This window comes from Toxorhynchites rutilus, chromosome 1 (genome assembly GCF_029784135.1).
Source record: "Toxorhynchites rutilus septentrionalis strain SRP chromosome 1, ASM2978413v1, whole genome shotgun sequence".
Lineage (NCBI taxonomy): Eukaryota > Metazoa > Arthropoda > Insecta > Diptera > Culicidae > Toxorhynchites > Toxorhynchites rutilus.
In genome coordinates, this window is record NC_073744.1 from 188,323,628 (window position 1) to 188,349,840 (window position 26,213).

General features: G+C 42.7%; 1 protein-coding gene across 5 annotated transcripts in view; it reads right to left on the bottom strand.

The window, feature by feature from the left end:
- Positions 1 to 1,219: 1,219 nt before the first annotated feature.
- LOC129762012 (plexin-A2) overlaps positions 1,220 to 26,213 on the bottom strand; it is a 138,456-nt gene continuing 113,462 nt past the window's right edge. For 4 of the 5 annotated variants that reach the window (XM_055759961.1, XM_055759971.1, XM_055759981.1 and 1 more), the window contains 7 exons: positions 25,587 to 26,187; positions 25,337 to 25,518; positions 9,052 to 11,012; positions 2,427 to 2,608; positions 2,225 to 2,355; positions 2,004 to 2,149; positions 1,220 to 1,953 (listed from right to left, as the gene is read on the bottom strand). In XM_055759961.1, the coding sequence (XP_055615936.1) occupies positions 1,777 to 1,953; positions 2,004 to 2,149; positions 2,225 to 2,355; positions 2,427 to 2,608; positions 9,052 to 11,012; positions 25,337 to 25,518; positions 25,587 to 26,187 (3,380 nt within the window). In that variant the 3' untranslated portion in view covers positions 1,220 to 1,776. The remainder of the gene's footprint in view (positions 1,954 to 2,003; positions 2,150 to 2,224; positions 2,356 to 2,426; positions 2,609 to 9,051; positions 11,013 to 25,336; positions 25,519 to 25,586; positions 26,188 to 26,213) is intronic. The other variant, XM_055759991.1, reaches the window with a different exon arrangement.

Here is a 26,213-nt window from a genome sequence, read left to right on the forward strand (position 1 = left end):
GGAATCCTACGTCAATTATGCGGTCGTGTCTCGGACACAACCCTCCTGTGACTTTTTTTTAGTTTTGCAATGCACTTGTCAGACGCGCACTTGCAATTATTCCCAACGGAGCGACAATACCCAGCAAACATTAAATCGTATGAATAGCCATAATTGAAGGCGATATACATACACCCAGGGCACATTTGGATGATATGTGATGCATATAACTGACATATACACGCAAAAGTGGAGGCGATATACGTATATGCAACATTTTATATGCTTATAAAGCCATATATAACGATATACGATGCTTTCTACACTGTTATGCGATTTGATCCGACAATGCTATTTGAAATAAAGAGAATGTGCGTATATAATACTGCATATCACGATACTAGGACGATCGCTATACCGTCTTAATCCATCAGTGATATAGAAAATCGTGTTTTTGCATTTTATACGATTCTGGATACATATGATGCATGCTTTGATTGATATTTTATGCCATTGTAATTTGTGACCTAGCATGTGCAAAAGTTACACAATTTAATATTTGCTGGGAAGCCTAATCGCGTAATTTCTAGAGAATCGCATAAAAAAGAATTCAGTGTGTTGTATCGTGAAATATTTCAGGACTGTTTTCCTCCAAATTGGACGAGATTTTTCTTGTCGTCTGGCAACACTACGCTATCCAATAGATCATTGTACTCGTCTTATTATAGGTTGTCTTTTAGTTGTAAGGAATGAAGCACTCTGTTAAGTTCGTCTTGTTATAAAAGCTCTATTATGTCCATTGTTCGTTGATTGTGAAATAAAGTTTAAGTACGCGTTAAAAGTTTCTCTGTAATTTGAATGTTCAAACGTGCTTTTTCCCGGGCTTTTTCCCTGCTCCAATTGTTTGGTTGTGTTTTTGGCCCAAGAGCCGTGTGGGGTGCGGCGATACGACATACATCCATAGCGGTTACTAGGACTGGGTCGAGCGAGAATAACGAATTTTGCAATAGTTTTCTTAGTTTTCTTTCCAGTTAAATTTCCCGCCCTCAAGGGCAAGAGACGAATGAACTCTCAGAGTTTAAAGTCTCTTTAATTCAATACCGTTACCGTTCAATGATTGAACCGTTATGATCCATATCTGAGCTGTTGTGGTAGTGCAGTTAGGTATACTTACATCCCCTGAACTATTGAATGAAAGGTTATGTTCAGATGCCGCAAAATAACAGAAAGACCGCTTCGCTCTTTTTTACTAATAAAATCATCAGCTTATATTTTAGTAATAATTTATAACACATCAATTACACAATTTTTCATTTTTTATTACATTTAGACTTTTTTTTTTGTTTTGAGCTATATGAGATATTTTTTTTAATTATTATAAGATTTGCCATGTTTCGTTCTGTTTTGTGTAGGGCTGGGGTGTGTTTGTGTTTTGCGGTTTTTGATGTTTGTTTTTGTCTTTCTGGCATTGGTTGGTTTGTCTCCTAATGTTTCCTCAAGTCTCTGGGATCACCAATTGTATTCCATCATCACTAAAGCGACTGTTAAAAATAGATACGACAGTGTTGTATTTTTATTTATTTTTTTGTTTGTTTTGTTTCGACAATAAATTTCACACTCTCCACTTAATAATGTTTTTTTGTTGGTTTTCTTAGTTTTTTTCTCCTTCTTCTTCCACATACGTTTTTTGCTCACAATTCAGTGTAGTTTTCGCGCTTACTTCGCCTCTGCCTTAACCTCTAAAGAGTCTTCTTGTCTTGTCTGCTACTACTACTACTCCTGCTTCTCCTCCCCCTCCTACTCGGCCGACATGATGCCGTGCACTTGCTCCAGCTTGTAGGCAAGCCGCTGCTTCTGCGAGAATTCGTCCTCCTCCAGGGTGACCGTCAGTTGCTCGTTGTATTTGACCGCGTACGAGTACAGCTCGTGCAGGGCGCAGTTCGTGTTGAACTCGGTCGTGTGGAGCTGAAAGAGCTAAATTTTTTAAATTCAATCTCACAGACGGAGGGAACCCAAACACTCACCCGTGACTCTTCGGCGAGCATCGCGTTCATGTCCTGGTCCGAGATGGCGGCCATCTCCCGGATGTCACTGTAGTACCGCTCCACCCACTCGCGATACGATGGAATATCCTTAGCGTATAAAAGCTTAGAACTAGGTGAGTCTTTCCCTGTTTCGAAAAAAAAACAACGGCGCGTTAGAAAAATCACAACGAAGGGATGCATGGTAGGGGGGAGGATCTTACCTAGCCTATGATCGGACGTTGAACAAGAGTCCATGAAGGTTTGAGCCACAACCGATAGGCAAGAATCCACTATGTTTGACTTGTGAATGTCAAACACAAAGTTAGGATTTTTGATTAGGTTAACCCAGAATCTACGCGGGAAAGAAACAGAAACGTATATGTTTAGAACTGACGCATTGGTGAGACTTGGGTTGCCACTCACCGCAATGGTAAACTGTTGCTCTTCCAGGTGTGCACCACCTCCGGATCGGTGATGCCATGCAGCAGAGCCTGATCATCTAGGAAATCGAACATGTACTTTATTGCTAATGGTAGTGCGGAACCTCGATGTGCGGTGCTGAAAATTGTCTCGAACAGATCGTCGACGAACTTCTGGAGGGTGCCCTGTTAGGAGAACGATTATAACCGGTTAATTGCCTATTCCCATCGTAGCAAAGTTTGACAGACTTGTGATAAGATTGAGATAAAAATGGCCACGGGACCAACAATCTCAAATGAGGGGCTTAGGGTGGGTTTAGACTAGGGATATATTCATGTGAAGAAATATGATGAGATTTATAGAAATCGCATCAACCGTTTACACTAGCGTGAACTTCTATAATGAATATATTCATATCTTCGGTGAATTTATTCACCTGAAGTAGAACTGCATCCAACTTTAGTGATTTCTCACCAGTGAGAAATTCACAAGCGTTTACATATGCTGAATTTATTCAAGTTATATATACCTCGAATAAGTGTATCATATTTATTCTCACCCGTTTACACCTATTTTCACGTGAATAAATCCATCTATAGCTATAGATCTCCCTAATGTAAACCCGCCATTAGAATGAAAGGGGTGTAAGTGATTTGATCGATTTCTCTACATCGACTCTCTCTTTTGGTCATAACTTAGCTGCAAACTCATTCCCAGCTGTATTTGACAATGCGGAAGGTAGGTCAGAACCTCATCTATCAGATCAGCAAACTCAAATTGGAACGTTTTTGCGGTTGAGTTATTAATCAAAGAAAAAGTTGACGAAGAGAAATCGATCAAGTCACTTACACCCCTTGCATTCTGAGCCCCTAAAATAATAGCGAATTCGTTTTTAAAACTGAGTCAGTGCCAAACTGACTCTGTAATAAAAAAACGTTTTCAGTTTCACGAATGCGGTGGTTTGTTGGTGTGCGTTATATAGTCTGATTTGTTTATATTTACGACGGCAAATGTACAGTGTCGACGTCTGGTGGTGATATTAGTGCTTGGGAGGTAAATTGTTCTCCATCAGATCAGAAGGGCCAAGTGCAGTGTAAACATATAAAAGTTTGAATGAAATTTTTTACTTAATATTGTTTGATTACCTAACACATGTAGTTCTGACACTCACTTAACCATTTGTCGATGCATTTCCTGTTAGTTCCACAAATAATTACTATTATAATATAAAACCATCATTAGACACAGTTTTCGTTCAATATTCTGCGATATCGGAAAAAAACTTTTATTTAATCACATAAAATAAATATTCGATACGTTAAAGTAAATTTTCATTCATAATTTTGATTTTGAAATTTATTCCACCTGAATATCCATCATTATTTTCACCTCCCAATGAAAGCACACGTAGCTTAATGCCGTCTACTCTACTCTTCAAAATCAGAATCCGAATTGGATTACGATTCCAATAATACAAAAGCAAAAGCAGCAGGTTTTCCATTTTCATAGTCTTTATTTTTAGATTTTCCAAAACAATATTCGGAACTTGACAGTTCAGTATAGTTGTATTGGTGAACCCGAGTGCCAACCCGTGAAACATCTCAGTGCGAAACTAACAGCTTTCGGGGCGAACTAGTGCGACACTGAGTGCGAAACTGAGTGAATAAAAAAACGTTTTGACAGCAGTTAGTGCGGCACTGGGGTTGAAACTGAACAAAAACGAATTCGCTATAAGATTGTTAGTAGAACGTAGGAACAAAAATAATCTGGAGATCATAGAAAGATTAGAGGTGTTGGAGCAGCCTATCATCTATCGAATCAGCAGCATCCTATCGCCCAAAAAAATCTCTTATTGTTAATCCCATCATCTATTGCGTAACCCAATACTGAAATTGAAACCTAGCTGCGACTAGGGCAAGAGAGAGAAAGCTAGAATAGATTGGCAGATCCGTTTGGCTATAAAAGAAGCCAGACAACTAGGCGCAGCCTCTTTTACACCAGATCTGATCCACAAAACTGTTCGCGCGTTTTCTTTCGAAATAAAAAATATCGAAAAATTCAAATAGTTCGTTGTTTCCGCATAATTAATTCCGACGGTTCTCGCCTGATCAAGAGGAAAACTTCGAAAAACACGACCGCGTGTATGGAGAATTACTGTCGGACATTCTCAGAGTGAAGAAGGAGAGTAGAGCTGTCTGACACTCTCAATAATTTTAAAGCCAACGCGGAAGTACTGAAACTTGAAACATACCTTCAAGATAATAAGTTGATTGAGGATGTTATTAAAAAATGGATGGGTTATATCTATGACATAACCGGAAGGCTGACGTAGGACTACCGTTGACTTAAGTGAGGCGAAAATGGTAAAGGTTTTTATGTGGAATGAACAAAATTTCAATTAATAAAAATGAATGGAAATCGTTTTTTATGTATCAAATATGAAAAATACTAAATGAAAATTGTGCTAAGGTGCTAATGAAGACCGACTTTTGGATGCCGGCCAATTCCTTCTCCATACTCAACACCTTCCGCGCTTCCAAAAGTGTCTTCGGGACAATTCCAGTTCCAGAGAGAACATCTGGAACAATTCTTGGGACCTCCCTTAGCCCCCACAGTTCCTTGAGCTCCACGGCCAATGGTCGGTACTTGCAAATTTTGCGACCGTGGGTCTCCTCCAGATTTTTATTCCGTGGAATAGCGATGATGGTGACTTTGCGGTCGCTCTTGTCGTAAACCATTATATCTGGATGGTTGTGGTGGATCGAGAGGTCGGTTAGAACAGTACGATCCCAGTACAGGTTGAAACGGTCATTTCCAGGACAGGTGCAGGCAGGAATCGGTAGTTTGGTACGTTGTCTTCCAGTAGAACACATTGCAGCGCCAGTTGTCGATGAACAATACGGGCCACGTTGTTGTGGCGCTCGGCGTAGGCTGCGTTGGCCAAAACGGGACAATCTCCCATAATGTGATCTATGTTTTCACCTGGTTGATGGCACATCCGGCAAATGTCATCAACGTCTTGATGCCAGACGTACCGCCTGCAGTTTCTCGTCGGCATTATCCTGTCCTGGATGGCTATCATGTCGGCTGCTACTACTGAAGAGAATTCACCACGCGTTAGCCACTGATTAGATGCGGGCTTGTCGACGTGTGACCGGTACAGTTGATGGGGGTGGGCAACATGCACTGCCTTCTGCTTCAAAGCTGCAATCTTCTCCTCTGTTCGCACCAAAGCGCGTGTGTGGTGTATGGCACGAACACATCAAGTCCCGAATATACCCCGACGCAATGCAGAAGAAATGAACGCATACAAACAACTAAGTGTAGACATAATATCTTTCCCAATATAATATCATTCCAATTCCAACCTTTTAACGTGTAACGTCGCCATTAATAAATCCTATTAGTGTTTAGAAGTTTCCCAAAGTGTCTTCATTTTCCACGTAAGTAAAATCCAAATGGTCTTCCAACAGACATGAATTCGGCAACCTGAGTTATCATCATCCAGGCCTCCTTCAGCCGAAGGAACTGGCATTTTCCTCAATGGTGTGATCCACCATCCTCCACTGTCTGCAGATTGCAGTTGAGTTGGTACTCCGCTTGCGCCAAGTGCGCTGTATCCTCTGTCAGCGGCGCAGACAGCCTGGTATAGCGCGTTTTGGTTGGCGCGTTCTGCGAAGTACTCGCGCAGTTGTACCTGGGCAACACACAGTGCAGAAATGTCGACGATTCCAAGTCCCTCTTCATTGCGTGGTAGTGAAACTCTCTCCAGTGCCGATTGAGGATGGTGCATTCCGGCCTCTTCGAATGCTTTCCTCATCCTCCTCTCAAGGTCTTCTAGGTCAATTTTGCTTCATTTTACTACACCAAAACTGGAAGTCAGCAGGGGAACCGTGAATGTGTTGATCGCGCGTACCTTGTTCCCCACGTTGAGGAAAGTCCTCAGAACACAGTTCGCTCGTCTCAAGAACTTGTCTCGCAGCTCCGTCTTGATGTCGGAGTGGCGAGTCCCGGTGAGCTGTCGAAATCCAAGGTATTCGTAAGATTCGCCACGAACCATGTCTCGATAGGCACGTTATCGGTCTGTAGTTTGATGGGTTCAATGTGTTGCTGTCTTTCGGGAGAAGGAAGATGACGTCACAGGTTGCGAATTCAGGAAGGTTGTGTGGGTCACGTAGCACCTTGTTGAAGCACTCAGCTATCTTTGGATGTGCGACGGTCAGCTTCTTGTGCCAAAAGTTCTGGACACCATCGGGGCCCGGTGCTGCCCAGTTCCTCAGGAACCGCGAGACTTCGCGGACATCATTCTCTCCGACGATGATAGCTGGCATCTCTCCAATTTCACCACAACTCTCCTCCTCCCGTCTTAACCACATTTGCCCGTCGCGATGTTCTACTGGGGTCTTCCAAATACCAGCCCAGAAGTTCGTCAAATCGCTCATATCTAGCAAACCTTCGCGGTAGTCGGGCTTCGCGTCGCTAATGTGGTCGTAGAACGCTTTCTCGTTATCTCTGAACATCCGATTTTGTTCCTGGCGCTTTGCAGAGTCAGAGTAACGTTTCAGCCGTTTTGTAAGAACGCTCAACTGCTGTACTAGTGTGTCGAGCTTTTCCGTTAGCTGGTGAGCTCCCAGCTGGCGAAGTTCAGTAGCCCACACGATCCCAGCAACTTGGCGAAATAATTTCGCCGATCTGCTGTCACTTTTGTACGCCATCAGCCTTCCAATTGCGGCACGCTTTTTTAGGATCCGTTGCTCCAATCTCCTTCGCTATGAAGACTCACGCCTTTCACGGAGATGTTAGAGCAGTCCGCCTTTTGGCCTTATACGGTATCCTAAACTTTTGGCGGTCGCCACAGCAGCACAGTAAACTTTCAATTGCAGCTCCTCCATGTTCTCACCATCAATCAAGTGCAGCGGCAGAACGTGCTCGTTCATGAGCTTCACTGCACTTGTCAGCCTGCGGGAATGCGGCAACTTCAGAATCGTGGGACGCGACAATGGGTCTGTGTTGCGAAACTGTGAGATCGCCTCGTTGTAATGGAAGACCAGATCGCGTAGTAGTTGTTGATCTGGCTGTGGGTCTTCCGGTTCAGGAGGTTGTTGTTGTACTGTGGTCTCCACTTGTGCTGGAAATTCGTGTGCCTCACTCGCGAATGAATTGCTCAGCCGTACTGAACTTGCTCTCGACACATCGCTTGCTCTGTTGTTCCTGGAGCTTATTTCTTTTTGCACCTGCTGCTTCATCGCGTTTTGGTCAAGCCTCCCGACGAACTCTGGATACGCTTCCTCGAACATTGCGAGTATTCGAGGGCGACCGCTCATGTCCGTCTTCAAAGCAGTGCAGATGTAATAGGCACGGATCACGTTCATTTCGTGTGTCCACATGATCCGTCGTCTAGTGGTACCCACATCGTGCACGACTGCCGTCTGGCAATCGCAACACGTCTCGTAGTCGTAGCGTTTCTCGGGTGATGTCGATGGCAGCTGTTTCCGTGTGGCGGTAGCCCTTCGGGTTGAACCCGGCTGGTGGCCCGCTCTTGCACATTGCCCTCCAGCCGCTGGCGGCTCGCTCTTACGCCCGTTCCAGGACCAGCTCCAGTTCGGGGACCCTCATCGGGCGATCGCATTCTGATAATTCTTCTCAAACGTAGCTCCATGATTTGGGTGTATCTCCTTTGCTTGGGAGACAGCGGGTTGGCAAGGTATATTAGAGTCCCGCCAGAGGAACCTTTTCGGGGCGCCGCCCCTAACATGGAGATCAGACGCATCCCTAAGCCTCCAATGACTCGGGAGGCCTTCCCCGGGAGAGATACAGCGCTCTGACTCGCTCGCACCCTCTCACTTAGACACTTTCGGCACCCGTTCTCGGAGCCAAGATTAGGTGTGTGTGTGTTTCCAGTTCACGCCCGGTCTAAAAATGTCGTCATATTATCGTGGAGGCGTGAAATAGGAACATTTGAGACCAACAGGCTGGCTCCTATCCTAGTGTTGATCCCCATTTGAGAACAGAACTTTTTTTTTGTTTAAGAGTGCCCAGTGATTCATGATGGTGGCATTGACTTTTGTGTGAGAACCTGGAAAAATCCATACTAAAAATGAGACTGGAGGATAACTACACCCTTCATCAAGATAGGAACCAGAAGCATAATGCGAAGAAAACATCAGCATTTACGGATCGGCCCGAATCAAACCAATGATGTGGCCATCTCAAAGCCCCGACTTGAACCCTTTTGAGAATTTATGGGCGATTTTGGTTAACAAGGTGGACAAAACTAACGCTAAGAACAAGCAAAATTATGTCATACCCTTAATGTGCCGGTTTAGAAACAAAAAACATTTTTTGTTGATCTACTTTCACGTAGTATTGACTGGAATACCGAAAAGTTAGAAAAAAAAATTAATATTGGAACACTCTGATTTTAAATGGGGGTGGGTTTTTTGCCCTTATCACTGTACCTGAAAACAAGCAGGAAGTAGGAACGGAAAACACTGAAAGGAGGAAACTGGATCCGAATAAATTTGAGGACGTTGTACCCTTCCAAAATAAAATAGAAATAGAATGGGATGTAGAGTCTTGAAAACAAACACTATTGCCCTAGATGATTGAATACATTGTACAGACTCACCTTGGTGGCTAGTAACCGGGTCAGGTAGATCTCCGAGACCATCTTGTTGACCCGCTCGCCTTCCTTCGAGCCGTCGCTGTCGTGGTGCTTCACCAGATGCCAATACTTGAGACTATTCTCCTGCATGTCCACGTTCATCGGGCTGCCGGCCCGACTAAACGGTGGCGACGGCTGCACGTACTTAGATATGTTTAGTGTTTCGTATTTGTGGATTTTCTCCGGGTACTTCTCCCCAATGAGCGTGATGTTGTAGATGGAGCTTTCCTTGGGCACCAGACTCAAACAGGCGCCATCACTTACCCGATAGTGGTGCAATGTGTTGAGTTTCTTCCACTCACCATCAGTCTTCGAGGTAGAGTCCTCGTCGTAGAGGATTACACGGCCAGAGCTTCCGGTGCGCCACTCGAGATCCAAGTCCTCCTTCCGGGGCCGTTGGCTCCATGGGATCGCCTTGTAGATCGTGTCCAAACATTTCTCCTTCACTTGCCCTACGCTATCGCAGTCCAAAACCTTCACCGGAATGTTCTCCGTGTTGGTCGGAATCATTTCGATATTATTGCACAGAATCGGTGGTTGCGTGATGCTTGCGTAAACTGTCAAAATCTTAAACTCGATCATCTGCCGGATCAGCTTTTCCTCGCTCAGCGAATACCTCGCCTCGTGGGTAATCGCATCCACTGGACCCTTGTCTATTTGGCCTTTTACCGCGCGGAACAACATATACAGCGGTTCCCCGGCACATTCCTTCAAGAACTTGTACAAAAGAAACGTGAACCAGGCGGACAGCATCTTCTCCGCTACCGATTCCGTCCGACGCAGCAGCAGCTTCGGGTGACTCTTGCCGTCGATACATTTCTCGATCAGTTCCGCTAGCAGTGTCTTCAAAATATCCGTGCAGTACTCCAGCTTGCTCTGCAGAGTCACCATAATCAACGATGCCACGTTAACCCGCTCCCGCATCGAGAAGTATCGATTACTTTCCAGCGTCCTGATAAACAGCAACAGGAACGTCTTGTTCATCACCAATTGCCCAAACAGTCTCAGTCCCTTCTCCTTCCGCAGCAGCTCCGGTTTCTCCCACTGCAACACCACGTGATCGTCATGATTCGGAAAGAGAATTTTCATCGCATACGTTCTGTAGTCCAAATAAGGAATACCGCCCGACGTTATATCTCCGCCCAAGTCCGTCATCTCAGTCTGCAGCTCGGCGAAGGCCTCCTTACACTCGGCGGCCACCCGCAGCTCCAGAATATCCATCTGTTCCTGCATGTTCTTCAGCACCCGATTGTTCTCGCTCGTCTTCTTCCGATACGCAATCACGAGACCGATAAAGATGATGAAGAATATCACCGAACCGATCGTCACGATCAACGTAACCGCCTTATTGTTAATGCTGGGCAGTATACTAGCCGAGGAGTAACTCATATACCCGATGTCGTACGTGAGCGAGTTCCCGATGATTACCTTCACGTTGACCTTCTTGATCTCCTGATCGGCCGGAGGTCTACACGTGAGCTGCTTGGGCGACAGCGACGTAATGTTACAGAAAGCATTGTCCCCGATCTTGACCACCACGTCGCTTTCCTTGCAGGCCCGGTCCAGATTCTTACCGTTGATGTTCAAATACTCGCTGTTGAACTGTTTCAAGTTCTCCTCGAACGGATAGTACACCGGGTTAGGGTGCAGCTCGAAGCGGCTTCCCAGCTTGGAGGACAAATTTTTCACCGATTTCACGTCGTCCATGATGAAACCGTACTCCAGATGGAGTGGTTCCTCCGACTGGAAGGTATCCTCCTCCTGCAGATCGATCTCCGGCGAGTAGCACTGCATTTCCTTGTTCGAAATCGATTGGCACTCGTTCAGGAAGATCTGATCTCGATAGTACACGTAGATCTTGGGCTTCTGGATCGAGAAGAAGTTCTGGCCCACCACGAAGATCTTGATACCACCGGCGGGGATTCCTAGAATACATGAATATATGTTAGAATGGTAATCGGAAACAAACAGTGCTTGGATTTTGAATGAGATGAATATGAACCAATGCCCTTCGCTCATTTCTCCATTCATGAACGATGCTCTCCTTTGAATCACTGCCATCGAGGTGGGTAAACTATCAACATTCGAAGCTTGAGTTTTGAACGTGGAGGAAGAGCATTCAACGCTTACTCTCTCCTCTATTCGTTGTAATACCTACTGGTGAAGGCGTCATCCACTCTCTACCGTAAACTGAATACATTCAATCATGCTCTCTCTCAGTAGGCTGCGGGCGAACCATGGCATAGATGTATGGTGCACGGATGGAGAATCATACCGAAGCATTTTTGACGTAGGACTACGTCTAACCGGAAGATATAGGGGGTGAAATGGAAATCTAGGCACTGAACAAGTAGGAAAAAATGCAAGATTTGGAACGCTTATAACTCGAGCATTTCTCAATAGATCGCAAAGGTTTTTGCATCAATTGATAGGAAATATATCCACGCATCTATCATAACGAATAACATTTCATTTTTCTTGAGATAAATAATTGAATAATTGTGAAATATCAAGCATTGTCAAAATGCACTATGTGCCCATTTTTGATTGGTCCATTTTGTGCTCCTCAAATCGTACCGACCAAAACGGGCAACCAGAGCAGCAGCGAAATAGAATGAAGCACGATTGAAAAAGGAAAAAGAAAAAAATGAACGAAACATTGGTCGCAGTCTCACACATGCGTAATTCTCGAGCCAGCCAGTCAGCTTAAAAATCCCCGCTCCGCTGCCGTAACGCTCATTCTCATTCAAACCGTACACCACATCGGTTCGCATCAAAACACTTCAACAAACCAACCCAAGCAGCCATGTCTGGACATGGTAAAGGAGGAAAAGTGAAGGGAAAGGCAAAATCCCGCTCGAACCGTGTTGATCTGGAGTTCCCCGCAAGGGTAGCTAGGCCGAGCGCGTTAGTACCAGTGCACCAGTCCACCTAGCCGGCGTTATATAGTTTCGGCCCCCGAAGTGATCGCTGGCAAAGCTGCTCGCGACGATAAGAAAACCTGCATTCGGAACAGAACACATTCAGTTCGGTGGACATCAAGACAACAACAGGCAGTTGCAGCGAGTGGCGAATGGCAAACGCAATCGCAAAACGGCATCAGGTAGCAGAAGAAAAAAGTTTGTCCTTTATACAAACTGCTTTGGTGGCAAATCCAGAACAAGGCGGCATCGAGGGCGTTCGAAATGGGTTTTTTTCAAAACCACAAGTACTAAGTTTTCTAAATTGGAACCATTCCATAAAACAAGGCGCTTTTCAGGGCCATTAAACCTTCCAAAAAAGTCACAGGAGGGTTGTTTCTGAGACACGACCGCATAGTTGACGTAGGATTCCGTTAGGCTATCTGTTGATTTTGGATATGTTTGAAGAATTACATCGTTAACCTCTTTGATAATGATTTGGTGGGCCTGAAGAACCGTTTTGTTTAGTTGTTGGGTATTGTTTCTTCACTCCACCAGTGTTTACCGAGTGATGATGACAGAAGGATGGTAAACAGTCGTTGGATGATGCGTATCAGATAAGAGATACCAAAGTGGAACGAGATATGATGACCATAGACGAGATGCTCTGTGTTATATATGAATGAAATAAAGAAAAAAAAACTCACCAATGTAATATAAGATAAAGGTAATTTTCTTCTATAATTTTTTTACTTTCTAAGTGTTTATTCAACCCGATGAGAATTTTAATTGGACTTTGTTGTTATACTATATGTAGAGCATATGGGGAATCACTTTTTCTAATATTTCTTCATTTTTCCAATTTTTCTCGCCGTATAAACTTCCCTTGGGCACAACAAAACAGACAGCTTAAACCAAACGACCCGTTCTCGAGCGGAAACACACCTTGATTTTTATTTATGAAAATTTAAATAAATCGTTTCATATATCAAGTCATTTTTAACACAACTGCTACCATATACAATTTTATGCTTACACTTGTGTTCACAATACACGATCGGTCATTTATATGAAATTTCACGAGGCAACCAACATTAAAGTTCCAAATTTAAATTTTATTTGCTAGAATTAATCGTATCGCTCACCTTACTTGCAATATAAAAATGCCCCCTACTTTCATGTATTTGCAATGTCGATTTCCTCCAGGAAGCTTGGTTTTGATTGTCTCTGTTAGGAAACTCATTTCGGTGGGAGCAAAAGCTCCCCCTGTTTTTATGTATTTGCAATACCGAATACCCCCAGGCAGCTTGGTTTTGATGTCTCTGTTAGGGACCCGCCGCATGTGTCGTCAATTTCGACCAATCAGAAGCGGGTATTTCCGTTAGATAGGGGTTGAGATTTTTCACTTGTTCGATAGTTAGTTTCACGACACATATTATTTTGTTCAACATAAAAAATTGTTATGGAGTACCGAAAACGATTGACGCAAAAATTTCATCAATCCATCACGAAATGGCTGAGCAACAAGCGTTTGAAATTGGACAATTTTCACAATGTGCTTGATTTTCGATTTTCAATTTGTACCCCAATATGTTCCCGAAAGACGTAATCCTACGTCAAAAGAGTTTAGTAAATACAGTTCAATGCTTTCTAAAACATTATCCAAAATAATAATAAAACACAAATTGATTTTTTCATAATTTGTTTGCCAGGATATGACGAGTATGTGAATTTGGCAGTTATTCTGAGCTTATTGATTTTCACCAATTCTTAAATTGCTTCTAGATTGAAAGTACAGTACAATACAAAGTACAGTAATTTACACATTTTTGTAAACATAGAGTTCGGGGTCCAAATTATGACCCCACATTGAAAGTCGACACTGTACCACTGTCATCGCAAATGTTCAATTACAGGTTAAAATTACCTCCAATCCGATACTGAGTGGTGGTAATGCGACGTGCCATTGAATGTAATTTACTGTAAAATATGTCACAAGCTGGATGGGAAGAAATTTTCCAACTGTGAAAGCTGTGGCGAGTGGCAAATGCAATCGCTAAACAGAAAGGTTTAGCCGAACAAGATGGGGATATCGAGTGATAACAAAACAATAAACTCTTTAGATTGAAGATAATTTTGTGATCCTGAAAAGGACCCTTTTTAGCCTGCATGTGAATCCAACGAGCGAACAAATCGTAATGAATGTATTCTTTTGCCATCGCTCCCTTTTAACGCTCATTCGTTCTTCTCGTTGGACTCGCCCCTCTGGCTGAGTCTGCCGATTTGTCTCTATCCTGTGAGCAGTGCTTGGAAATATCTGTATCACATCAATCTTTTCAGCTGAATTTCCGGCCACATTCGATCATTATACCATTGCATTCGGGATACCGAAAATGAACCAACGCCAAACCTCACAATCACAGCAAGCCACTCACAGTTGACACATCCAGTTTTGTTCATTCTGTTTTTCGTTCTGTTCTGCTTTCACGGAATGTGAGCAAAAGAAAATATCCCTAGTTTTGTCATTCATTGACATTAACATACCAGTTCATTCACTATCAGCATCGTTCTCGGACACTGACGAAACGGAGAAATTCATTGAGGAAGATAAGAAAGTACAGAATGCTCATAATAGTGACAAGAAATTAAATTGTTCAAGCATGCAAGGTTTCCGTCTCAGTTAAATTGCTTTCATTTTACATAGTGAATATGCAATTCCAATTCCACTTGTCAGAAATCCTTCAAAAGAAGAATTCCGATGTAAAAAATACCGTCTTGACTCAAATTTCAAACATTTAATTTTTTTTTAAATTCTGAACACACGAACAAAAAATTGTGGTGTCCAAGACACGACCGCAATGGGAATATTTCGAGCTTCCTTTTGCAAACGGATCAAACTATGCTATAGGATTAGCGGATGAAATTGCCAACATTCAGCTTTGGCTGACGAAGTTTACATTCGCTACTCGGATCGATTCTGCAGAATGTCCCCTCGCCGTCCAAGCCTAAGCAATCCTTAGCTGTGAGTGTGCATGCAGATCTTGCTCTTTTGTTGGCATTTCCGCTTGCGTCACCAATTTGCGTTGCCCTTTCGGAGTAACTTCAAAAACAACTGAATAAGCAAGGCACTGACTCAATGAGAAAATCACACACATATCGGGATATTGAAAATGAACAGTAACAACATTCCTGACAATTCCATGGCAATGAATAAATGTGAATGAATTCTCATGACTCGAGCTTTAAGGAAAGCTCAGAGGGCACAGAATGAACATGAATGAACACAGTTGTAAATTTGTTTGCCGTCGAATGAATGACAGCAGCATCGACAAGCAAAATAAACGCGTTACACTGATAAAAATATATTTTCAATGTTACTTAACAAGCTCAATATTTCCAAGCCCTGCCTGTGAGTGTGTACCGCTAGAGTATAAAACACGCGGACCCCAAAAAAATATCTTATTTTCTTTCAAACCGTAAACCCGTGTGGTTGTACGGCATCGGCATCGTGGACGTAACAAAGGAGGACAAGTTAAGGGAAAGGCAAAGTCTCACTCGAACCGTGCAGGTTCCCAGTTCCCTGTTGGTCGCATTCACTGATTGCTCCGCAAGGGTAACTAGGCCGAACGGATTGGTGCCGGAGCACCAGTATACCTAACAGCGATTATAAAGTTTCGGCCGTCGGAGTGCTCGAGTTGGCTTGCAAAGCTGCTCACGACAATCAGAAAATCCGCATCAAGAACAGAGCAGCTTCGGTTCGGCGCTCATCAAGGCAACAATTAGTTTCAGTGAGTGGCAAAGTGTTTCTCCGGCACGTCGCATTAAATGTACTTTACTGAACAACATGTCACAAGCTGGATGGGAAGAAATTTTCCAACTGTGAAAGCTGTGGCGAGTGGCAAACGCAATAGCTAAACAGGAAGGTTTAACCGAACAAAATGGGAATATCGAGTGATAACAAAAACACAACACCAAAGGTTCTTTTCAGAACCATCAACATGTTCATAAATAGTAAACAGTAAACTAATCCATTTTTCAGGTAGATAGGTAGGTATTCACGTAGGAGAAGAAAATAAAACAATATATTTAAAATATATATTTGACAAAAGCTGTCCGCTTTGTATAGTCCTACGTCACTCCGGTTATGTCCCCGACATTACCCACCCGTCTTTTTCTCTTTTCATATTTATTTTATTTCCAGCAAACTACTGGGCTTAAACTTGAAGTTTATAAAACTTTATAATGTCATAATGTTTTGATCAATAGAACATTACGTATATTATAAGCTAATAACGTGAAACTTGAACTATTACTGTTAGTTCCAATTTTCCATCTCTGAAAAATTAATCCACCTAACAACGGCTTCATGTTTGAATCCTCTCAACAAAAAATAGGTTTATCAGAAAATCATAAGAATTTAAGTTCAAACACTGGGCCACGTTGTTTGATCTAGGAAAGTAACACGGATTACATTTTCCTTAATTTTTTTATCTGAAGGAGCCGGACAAAAAATTTCTACACGTGTGTAGTACATATCAGTTTTGCTGATTATAAACCATATGAGGGGCTTAGAATGAAAGGGGTGTAAGTGATTTGATCGATTTCTCTCATTCCCAGCTGTATTTGATAATGTGGAAGGTAAGTCAGAACCTCATCTATCGTATTCTATAGCAAACTAAAAATTGGAACGTTTTTGTAGTTGAGTTATTAATCAAAGAAAAAGTTGACGAAGAGAAATCGATCAAGTCACTTACACCCCTTGCATTCTAAGCCCCTCATATATCATGAATTTATCTGGCAAACACTGTTACTGTTTAGTGTCACAAAGAAATTGTCACATCTATAAAGGGTGTTCCACATCAAATGGCATCGCGGAAAAAACGCTCTAGTTGACCGATCTTGAGGGGCTTAGAATGAAAGGGGTGTAAGTGGTTTGATCGATTTCTCTACATCGACTCTCTCTTTGGGTCATAACTCAGCTGCAAATCCATTCCCAGCTGTATTTACCAATGTGGAAAATAGGTCAGAACATCATCTATCGGATTCTATAGCAAACTGAAATTGGAAAGTTTTTGCAGTTGAGTTATTAACTAAATAAAAAGTTGATGAAGAGAAATCGATCAAGTCACTTACACCCCTTGCATTCTGAGCCCCTCAAATATAACCCATTATTAAGCTTCCGACATATTTATTTCATTGATCTTCAATATCATAATCGTATACTCGCATCTTTCGCTTAACTCCGCTCATAAGGTTCTGTACCATATCTGACTACAGCCTGTTCTGTACGGAAACCCTCTTTTACTTCATGTCTTCCTCAGATTTGACCTCCTCTAGATGCTTCCGTAGTGCCTGCTTCATAATATCCTAGTATTTTTCGATGGGCCTTAAGGTGAAACCAGAATGCCGCGCTATGCGTCGCGTTGCGACAATTGTGCTTTGACACTTCATTTTATATATGTGTATTTCCATTTAGTTGAACACAATAATGCGTTGCGTCATTAGCATCGTTGTACTAAACGCTAACATTTGTTCTGAACTGCTAGCGCCGAGTTCGCGATGACAGTGGCATGGTGTCGACGTCTGGTGGCAACTTCAAATTAGGGCCATAATTTGGGTCCCAAACTCGTTAGTGTAATCTCCATCAAATTAGAAGACACGAAGCCGGTTTTTAAAATTTGAATGAAAATATTCACATCATGTAATTTGATTATTGAAACACGTGTTTGTGACTTTAATTCAACCAAATGGGTAAACAATTCCAACATTGTTGCTGAATTTTTTCATCATAATATAGAGTTGGCTTCATAAACAATTTTCGTATTAAACTTTTTCACCACCTGCAAACAAAAATGTTTTTCATTTAAATAGAATACTAGTTTGATATGGAAAAGCTAATTTTCATTCATAATTTAAATTTTGAAAACGTGTTCATTCCGACTGAAAATCAGCTATTCTTTCACGCTTTCCTAAACTAGTAAACGAAGCTCAATGCCGCCAACGCGGATATATCAATGTGTTGTTTTCAAAAACATTCAACTGATCCGTGGATAAAACAAGAAAGAGATTTTCATACGAATTTTATTTTGTTTTTGTTTACATGAAAAGTGGTGACGCGAATGCTAGATTGTGACTGCAAATCAACAGACTGCGTCGCGCGAATGTTTTAGTACAAAACGCAAGCAATGACAGCTGATGAGAAGCAACGCACAACGCAGCATTCTGTTTCCACCTTTAGTCCCGTTGGCATCGTACCACTCTAGGACATCCTTTGAAAAGTGGCAATAAACTAGATCCGACCAGAAGATCGTGGGGCTCTCGTTTTGCTTCAGCAGAGGAAGCAGACGCTTCTGTAGACACTCCGTGAGGTAGATCTGCCCGTTCACAGTCCCGGTAGTCACGAACGGCGCACTCCGTTTGCCACATGAGCAGATCGTTTGCCAAATCATGTATTTCTTGACAAACTTTGAAAGTTTCTGCTTCCTTACTTCCTCCGGAACATCAAACTTGTGCTGGGAAGTGAAGAACAGTAGCCCCGGAAGCTACCGAAAGTCCGCATTGACGTAAGTCTCATCATCCATGCTGAGACAATGAGGATTCGTCAGCATTTGGATGTACAGTTTCCGGGCCCGTGACTTTCCCACCTTTCCCACCCGTTCGTCACCGTTTGGAGCCTTCTGCACTTTACACGTATGCAGTCCCTCTCGGTCCCTGGCACTCTGAAAGAAAGACTTGGACAGATTCAACTTTTTGGTCAAATCCCTGACCGAAGCATTGGGATTCCGCTTGAACGCTTTCTCGACACGCTTGAGATCTTGATCACTAACATCCATTCTGACTGCATTTCTCCTTCCGTCCAAAGCTCAGAGTTTCGTAGTAACGTTTAATCACACGACTCACCGTTGACTGCAATGATTCCGATTTGTTTTCCGATGTCCCGATGAGCGAGTTGAAGATTTTCTAGGGACTTGCGCAAATCAATTTGCGATGATGCTTTTCGGGTGACGCAATTTTATTCTTCTGTTTGCCCGAAAATTTGTTTGGTTTAACAGTGTTGTATATGGTTATTTTTTCTTCACTCGTCACGATTTGCGTCGAATATGTATTTCCGTCGCGTTTTCGAAGCGAATCGCAGATCGAGATGCGTTCCATGAAATGTTTTTGGCTGAATAATACGTAATCAATAAATTGGACCGTTTCACGTAACCACGTGTGGTGACCCTATTCAATAAGTCGTCCTAGCACCTGGCTGCACTGCAAGTGCAGCAAAGTCAGTCTAAAAGTATCCTCACGTATGTAAACACATGTACAGAAATAAAGTTAAATTTAATTGATTTATTTCGTCGCGTTATTTGCTCCTCGTCATTTCCGACCCACATTTGGTGACCCCGACGTGATTGAAACGGACTCCAGTCGAAAAAACGCTAAAACTAAATCGACAATCGGATAATTTTGCTTTTATCCGAAGCAATAAACAAAATGGTGGACTCAGCTCCAGCGCAGCAAAATATTGCAGCAGTGGCAATTAAGCTGCCAGATTTCTGGAAGAACGATCCACACATGTGGTTCGCACAGACGGAGGCGCAATTCCATCTGGCACAGGTTACGAAAGATGAAACAAAATTTTGGCACATCATTGCAAAAATAGATCAGTCCGTAATATGCCACGTCTCGGACTTAGTGTCAAATCCTCCACTTGAAAATAAATACGATGCAGTTAAAGATCGACTGATTGCTCGTTTTGCTCTTTCGCCACAGGCGCGACTCGAACAATTACTTGGTTCTTGCGATTTGGGTGATCTTCGACCCACACATCTTCTCGCCAAGATGCAGGAAAGCTCCACGGGATTGAACGTCGACGATGCATTAAGGGGGTATTCTAGTCTAGAAATCTGAAAAAATCGAAATTTTTTTTTTACCATATTTCTGTAGTTTAGGCATTCAAGAATATACTCTAGAAAGGACTTATCGAAAATCCTATTATTTACCTAGTTAGAGCCATCTTAGTGATGTGGTATCTAACCTGTTACGGCCATCACAATGAACTTCAAACGCGTTTCTCTCGGAACTAGTTTTTTTCTAACTGGCGTACACGATATCTCAAGTTCTACTGAACCGATTTATGTCAAATTTATATGAAAATAATCTGCATACATCTCTCTATCGCATGAACCAATAAAAAATTATAACTTTTTAATTTTACTATTTTTAAAAAATCGGTAAACGCAAAAAAAAAACGTTTTAAACAGCATTTTTGTTTTCAAACGGCCGCCATTTTGTTAAAACCCATGTTTTTGACTTGTCCGAGGTTCATGCCATAGCGACATCTTTACTGATTCAGAATCTGTTCGATTTTTTTGTTTCAGATAACCAGAAGGACTGGAATCGTGTACGCCATGGCACAACTTTTTTCTGAACACCCTCACTTCACCAGCATGTAACTATTCTAATTATGAATATTTTTTTTCCGTCCTATTTTTGTTTTATTGTTGAAAGATAGATAAACGAATAATGATATAATGGATAGTAAAAATATTCTTTGTTTTATTTTTACGGAGTTCGAAAAAACGTCCGAAATTCGTGTCTCTACACTAGAATACCCCCTTAATGAAGATGCTATTCCTCCAAAGGATGCCGCAAAATGTTCGAGTGGTACTGAGCATAAGTGATGGAAGTTTGCAGAAACTAGCAGAAATGGCCGATAAAATGATCGATTCATCTACGGTCTCTACCGCAGCTGTTCAGATTCCAGCTCAACCCACTGGGCAGAATGCTGATTACACCAATCTGAAGGAAGAAATTGAAGTTCTTACAGCCGAAATTCGACGCCTCAAGACTACCCCAGTACGAAACCGTAGTAGATCTTCTTCAAACTCGGGACCCCGTGGCGAAGACGTTTGCTGGTACCACCGTAAATATGGCAATCGAGCAGATCGTTGCAGAGAGCCTTGTTCATTCACACGTCAAAAAAACTAGTTGGTTGCCCGCCTGAATCGGCACAGGTGGGTAGCACTGTCCAAAGCCGCCGACTTGTAATTTTCGACAAAACAAGCAAGATTCGTTTCCTCATCGACACAGGCTCGGATGTGTCCATCATTCCAGCGACAAGACAGGATAGAGCAGGAGCAACAGTTTCGTTTTCTCTACATGCAGCAAATGGAACAAAAATACAGACCTATGGGAGTAAATTTATCGCAGTGGATCTCGGCCTTCGACGATGTTTCAAGTGGCGCTTCCTAGTGGCAGATGTAAATATTGCCATCATTGGTGCGGACTTGCTAGCACATTTTGGATTGCTAGTGAATCTAAAAAACCGGCTCTTGATTGACGAGACATCGAAACTACGAACTACTGGTTGTTTGTCGGAAGTGCCTCTCCATTGAATAACTGCGGTGGACGCTCAACATCCGTTTCGAGACTTGCTGACATCGTATCGAGAAATATTAATTCCGTCATCAATTCAACAGGAAGTTAAGCACGATGTCACACATCATATAATTACACGGGGGCCTCCGGTGGCTTCAAAGACGCGTCGCATGCATCCAGAAAAACTTCAAGCAGCAAAAAACGAGTTCCAAACTATGTGCGAAATGGGAACATGTCGCCCTTCGAGCAGCAGCTGGGCAAGCCCTCTCCATTGTGTTCCCAAAAAAAGTGGTGAATGGAGGTTTGTGGGCGATTATCGGCGCTTGAATAAAGCTACAATCCCTGACAGGTACCCCGTACCTCACGTCCACGATCTTGTCAACAGATTCCAAGGTAAGATCATTTTCACTACGTTGGATCTTGTCAGAGCGTATTATAATATTCCGGTGGAAACTACAGATATTCCAAAAACGGCCGTCATCACTTCTTTCGGTCTGTATGAGTTTATGCGCATGCCATTTGGCCTATGCAATGCAAGTCAGACCTTCCAGCGGTTCATGCACAATAAGCATAAGGAACACGTCAAAGTTGTCCTCGAACGCCTCAAGACATACGGTCTTGTAATAAATGCCGAAAAGTGTGTTTTTTCGAAACCGCAGGTAGAGTTTCTAGGATATTTGATTGATAAGGATGGAATACGTCCCATTGCATCACGTGTTCGCGCTGTTCTTGAATATAAGATACCAACAGTGGTGAAGGATTTGCGCCGGTTCCTGGCATTGATTAATGTCTACAAACGTTTCGTACCACATGCTGCAGAAGTTCAAGAGCAGTTACGAAAGCTAATTCCTGACAATCGAAAAAACGACAACAGAAAAATTTCATGGGATAAAGAAACATCTCATTGTTTCGAACTATGCAAACAATCGCTAGCCGAGGCAACATTGCTTCACTATCCCGACGCATCAAAGCCTCTTGGGCTCATGGTAGATGCATCTAACAGCGCTGCGGGCGCTGTGTTGCAACAATACGATGGTGAAAGCTGGAAACCCATTGGATTTTTCTCTCAAAAATTTTCTACTAGTCAAAAAAAGTACTCTACTTTTGGTAGAGAATTAACTGCTGCACATCTAGCAGTGAAGTACTTCCGGCATTTAGTGGAAGGACGAGAATTCACCATTTTCACTGATCACTTCCCGCTGACTTGTGCTTTGACCACGAATCCGAGTAGCCGTCTCCCCCACGAGGAACGATATCTGGCATTCATAGCGGAATTCACAAGTGACATTCGCCACATAAGTGGAAAAGACAACATCGTTGCGGATGTTTTTTCTCGAGTTGATGCGGTAACAACCGGGATCGATTTTGATGCGATCGCTAAAGATCAACAAAATGACCAACAATTGAAAAAAATTCTGTCGTCGAAAAATTCTTCCTTAAAACTCGAGCTTCGGACATTTACTCATCTGCGCTCACCGTTCGTTGTTGATGTATCTACTAACAAAAACCTTCGTCCTTATGTTCCAGAAAACCATCGAAACAGCGTAATGACACAACTCCATGGATTAGCTCATACAGGTGCTCGTGCAACAAGAAGGTTGATCACCGCTCGATTTATTTGGCCCGGCATGAACAAAGATATCAACCAATTCGTGAGAACATGTCAGCAGTGCAAATTATCAAAAGTAACAAGGCACACCGTAGCACCTTCATCTACTTTTGATATACCCAAAGCTCGCTTTCGGAACATCCACATCGATCTCGTTGGACCACTTGCTCCTTCTTGTGGAAATCGTTATTTGTTGACCATCATTGACCGTTACTCGCGATGGGCGGAAGCGATTCCACTTAGCGAAATGACTGCGCCAACCGTCGCTAAAGCTCTCTACGCAGGATGGATAGCTCGTTTTGGGACTCCAGAGACGATCACATCAGACCAAGGGAGGCAGTTTGAGTCAGAGGTTTTCAAGGATCTCACGCGATTGCTTGGTGTACATCATACACGTACCACTGCATACCACCCGCAGTCCAACGGAATTATCGAAAGATTTCACCGAACTCTAAAAGCATCCCTCATGTGTGCCGGTGGGCGGAATTGGCATGATCGGCTTCCTTTAGTACTACTAGGACTTCGCTCCGCTTACCGAGAAGACTTAAAATGTTCATCTGCAGAGTTGGTGTACGGTCAAGCCCTCAGAATTCCGGGAGAATTCTACGACCATCCAACAACAAACATCGATCGTTCAGAGCTATCAAGTTTTTTGCACAAGACATTCAGCGAGTTAAATGCACCAGTTCCGATCCACCATGCGAAAGAAAAAGCGTTTGTACACCAAAAATTGAAAGATTGTAGCCATGTCTTTCTGCGAGTAGATTCGGTAAAGAAGCCGCTCCAACAACCATATGAGGGACCTTACGAGGTTTTAAAAAGGAATGGAAAATTTTTCGAAATCTCAATTCGAGGAAACAAGCATATCGTATCCATCGACCGTGTAAAACCAGCGTTCATATGCGATGGAAGCATCTCGCGTCATCCCCAGGACGACACTAAAACCGTAGTTACACAATCAGGACACAGAGTTCGTTTCTTAGTGTAACTGGAGGGGCATATGTGGTGACCCTATTCAATAAGTCGTCCTAGCACCTGGCTGCACTGCCAGTGCAGCAAAGTCAGTCTAAAAGTATCCTCACGTATGTAAACACATGTACAGAAATAAAGTTAAATTTAATTGATTTATTTCGTCGCGTTATTTGCTCCTCGTCATTTCCGACCCACACACGCTTCACCAAGTGCTCATGACCAGTGGTTTTAGACATCTGTAGACATCTGTTTTTGGTACAGATTCTGTACGGTACAGATTTTGTGCAAAAGTACAGATAGGTGCAGATTTCCTGGAGTGATAAATTGATAACACGTGGAGTTCGACAATTGGACCCTCAGGCTGCTGCAATGTTAAATTGTATTGGAAGTGTTTTCAGGTTTTCATGATAGGGAATGAATGCCGTGCCTGCTGGACAAAAATGTTCGCTCGCATTTTAATACTCTTACTATGCCCCACTCCTCGGCAACTGTCGAATATTTTTTTTTTCAGCAAACTAAGCATCTAAATCGACAAAGCAGGAGCGAAATTCATCCATTTTGGATTAAAGAGGTGAATATTTCATCCAAAAAAATAATCGCCAAATGTGTTAATAAGCGCAAAACTGTCTCTATTTTATCATATTTGATACAGAAAATTTGTATAAATATTTACATATATTTACATATATTAAAAAATATGTAACGTGTATTCCATGTAACAGAGAAACATTTTATTTGCAAATGATTGAAGAATCGTGTACGAGAGTTGTGTCTGAAAATAATTTTATATTGTATTGATGAGTTTTGGTAGAAGTACTAGGAAATGTGCAGTAAAAGGAAATTGTAAAGGAGCAATTAGTGGTTCACTCAATGAAGAGATCTACGATCGAATTCACAAACGTTCGCTTAGTGAGAAAACGTGAATGTTCCAAAGTATTCATATCAGAAAATCTATTTTGGGCGGGACGAAGTTCTCCGGGTCAGCTAGTTAATAAACAGAAGTACGACACACGGTACGCATGTTGTCCTAAAATATAAGTTCTAGCTTGCCCAAATGAAATACGTTTGAGAAATCATGTACATTCAGATTCAGTAACAAGCTCTGAATGTGTATGATTCAATGACAAGCTGGCTCGTGAATCACATATGCCACTGATCCAAGTATACAACTTACAACATACGCCAAAGAGAGACAAGAAGTATTGCTAGACTCTCTTCGAAAAATGCTCACGGCTTTTGAACGTTATGGGTACAAGTCCTTCAGCATCGAAACATTCGTTCTCGCGTGCTCGGTACACTAATGTGGGAGCTTCAGAGAAGCTGAACTGCTTTACGGTTCGTTGATTCAAATTTGAATGAATAGTGAAGGTACTGGAAACAAACAAAAAAGTGGTGACAATACCTCTTGCAGTTCTAATCTTTCCAGGATCACCAGACGTCACGTAGTCTATCGATGGATTCGCCACGTACTCAAAGTTGTCACCGGCGAACTCACGCTTCGCGTTATCAAATTCCATCCGTAGCTTCCCCTGCATTTGATCCGGGACTGCAGTCGTTCGGCAAGTGGCTTCATTCTCGTCGGTGCTGAAGAAAAACAAAACAATCGCTGCTCAAAATAATTCGTTCAATAATGCTGGTAGAAGGAGACTTACCTCAGTATTTCACAAGGATGTTGATCCAGGAACGCCTTCACTCTGCTGCCCGTGTTGAGATCTTTGCCCACAACCTTGATAATCGTACCTCCAGCGATCGGTCCAAACTTGGGACCAAAGTCGGTGATCTCCGGATCGACAAACATAAAATCATACGTCGATTCCCCTCGGAAGTCGGAAATTTGTACAACCACCCGTCCCGACCGATGTCCCTCAACCCCAGGACCATCCACGTTGCACACAATCTCTTTCGTCTGAACATATAGCTCCCGGAACGGCATACAATCGATCCCAGCGATCTTGATTCCACCGTACACATCCTCGAACTTTTTGCCCAGATTAATCCCCCGGATGGTGATGTTGGTTCCACCCTCCCAGGGTCCCGTCTTCGGGTCAAACGAATGAATTTCCGGATTCGGACAAGTCTGCTGGCTGTTCAGCCAATCCTTCTTCTCCTGGCCCTCGACCTTGCCCGATATGCCGCACTGATCCTCCACCTCGCACGTATTGGACGACGAACACCAACCACACTTATACTTCTCATCTAACGCCAAGCAAACGCCGCAACTATCGGACATATCTCTACAGCGATAAATTACGACTAAAAAAAGAAAAAAGATCACATCA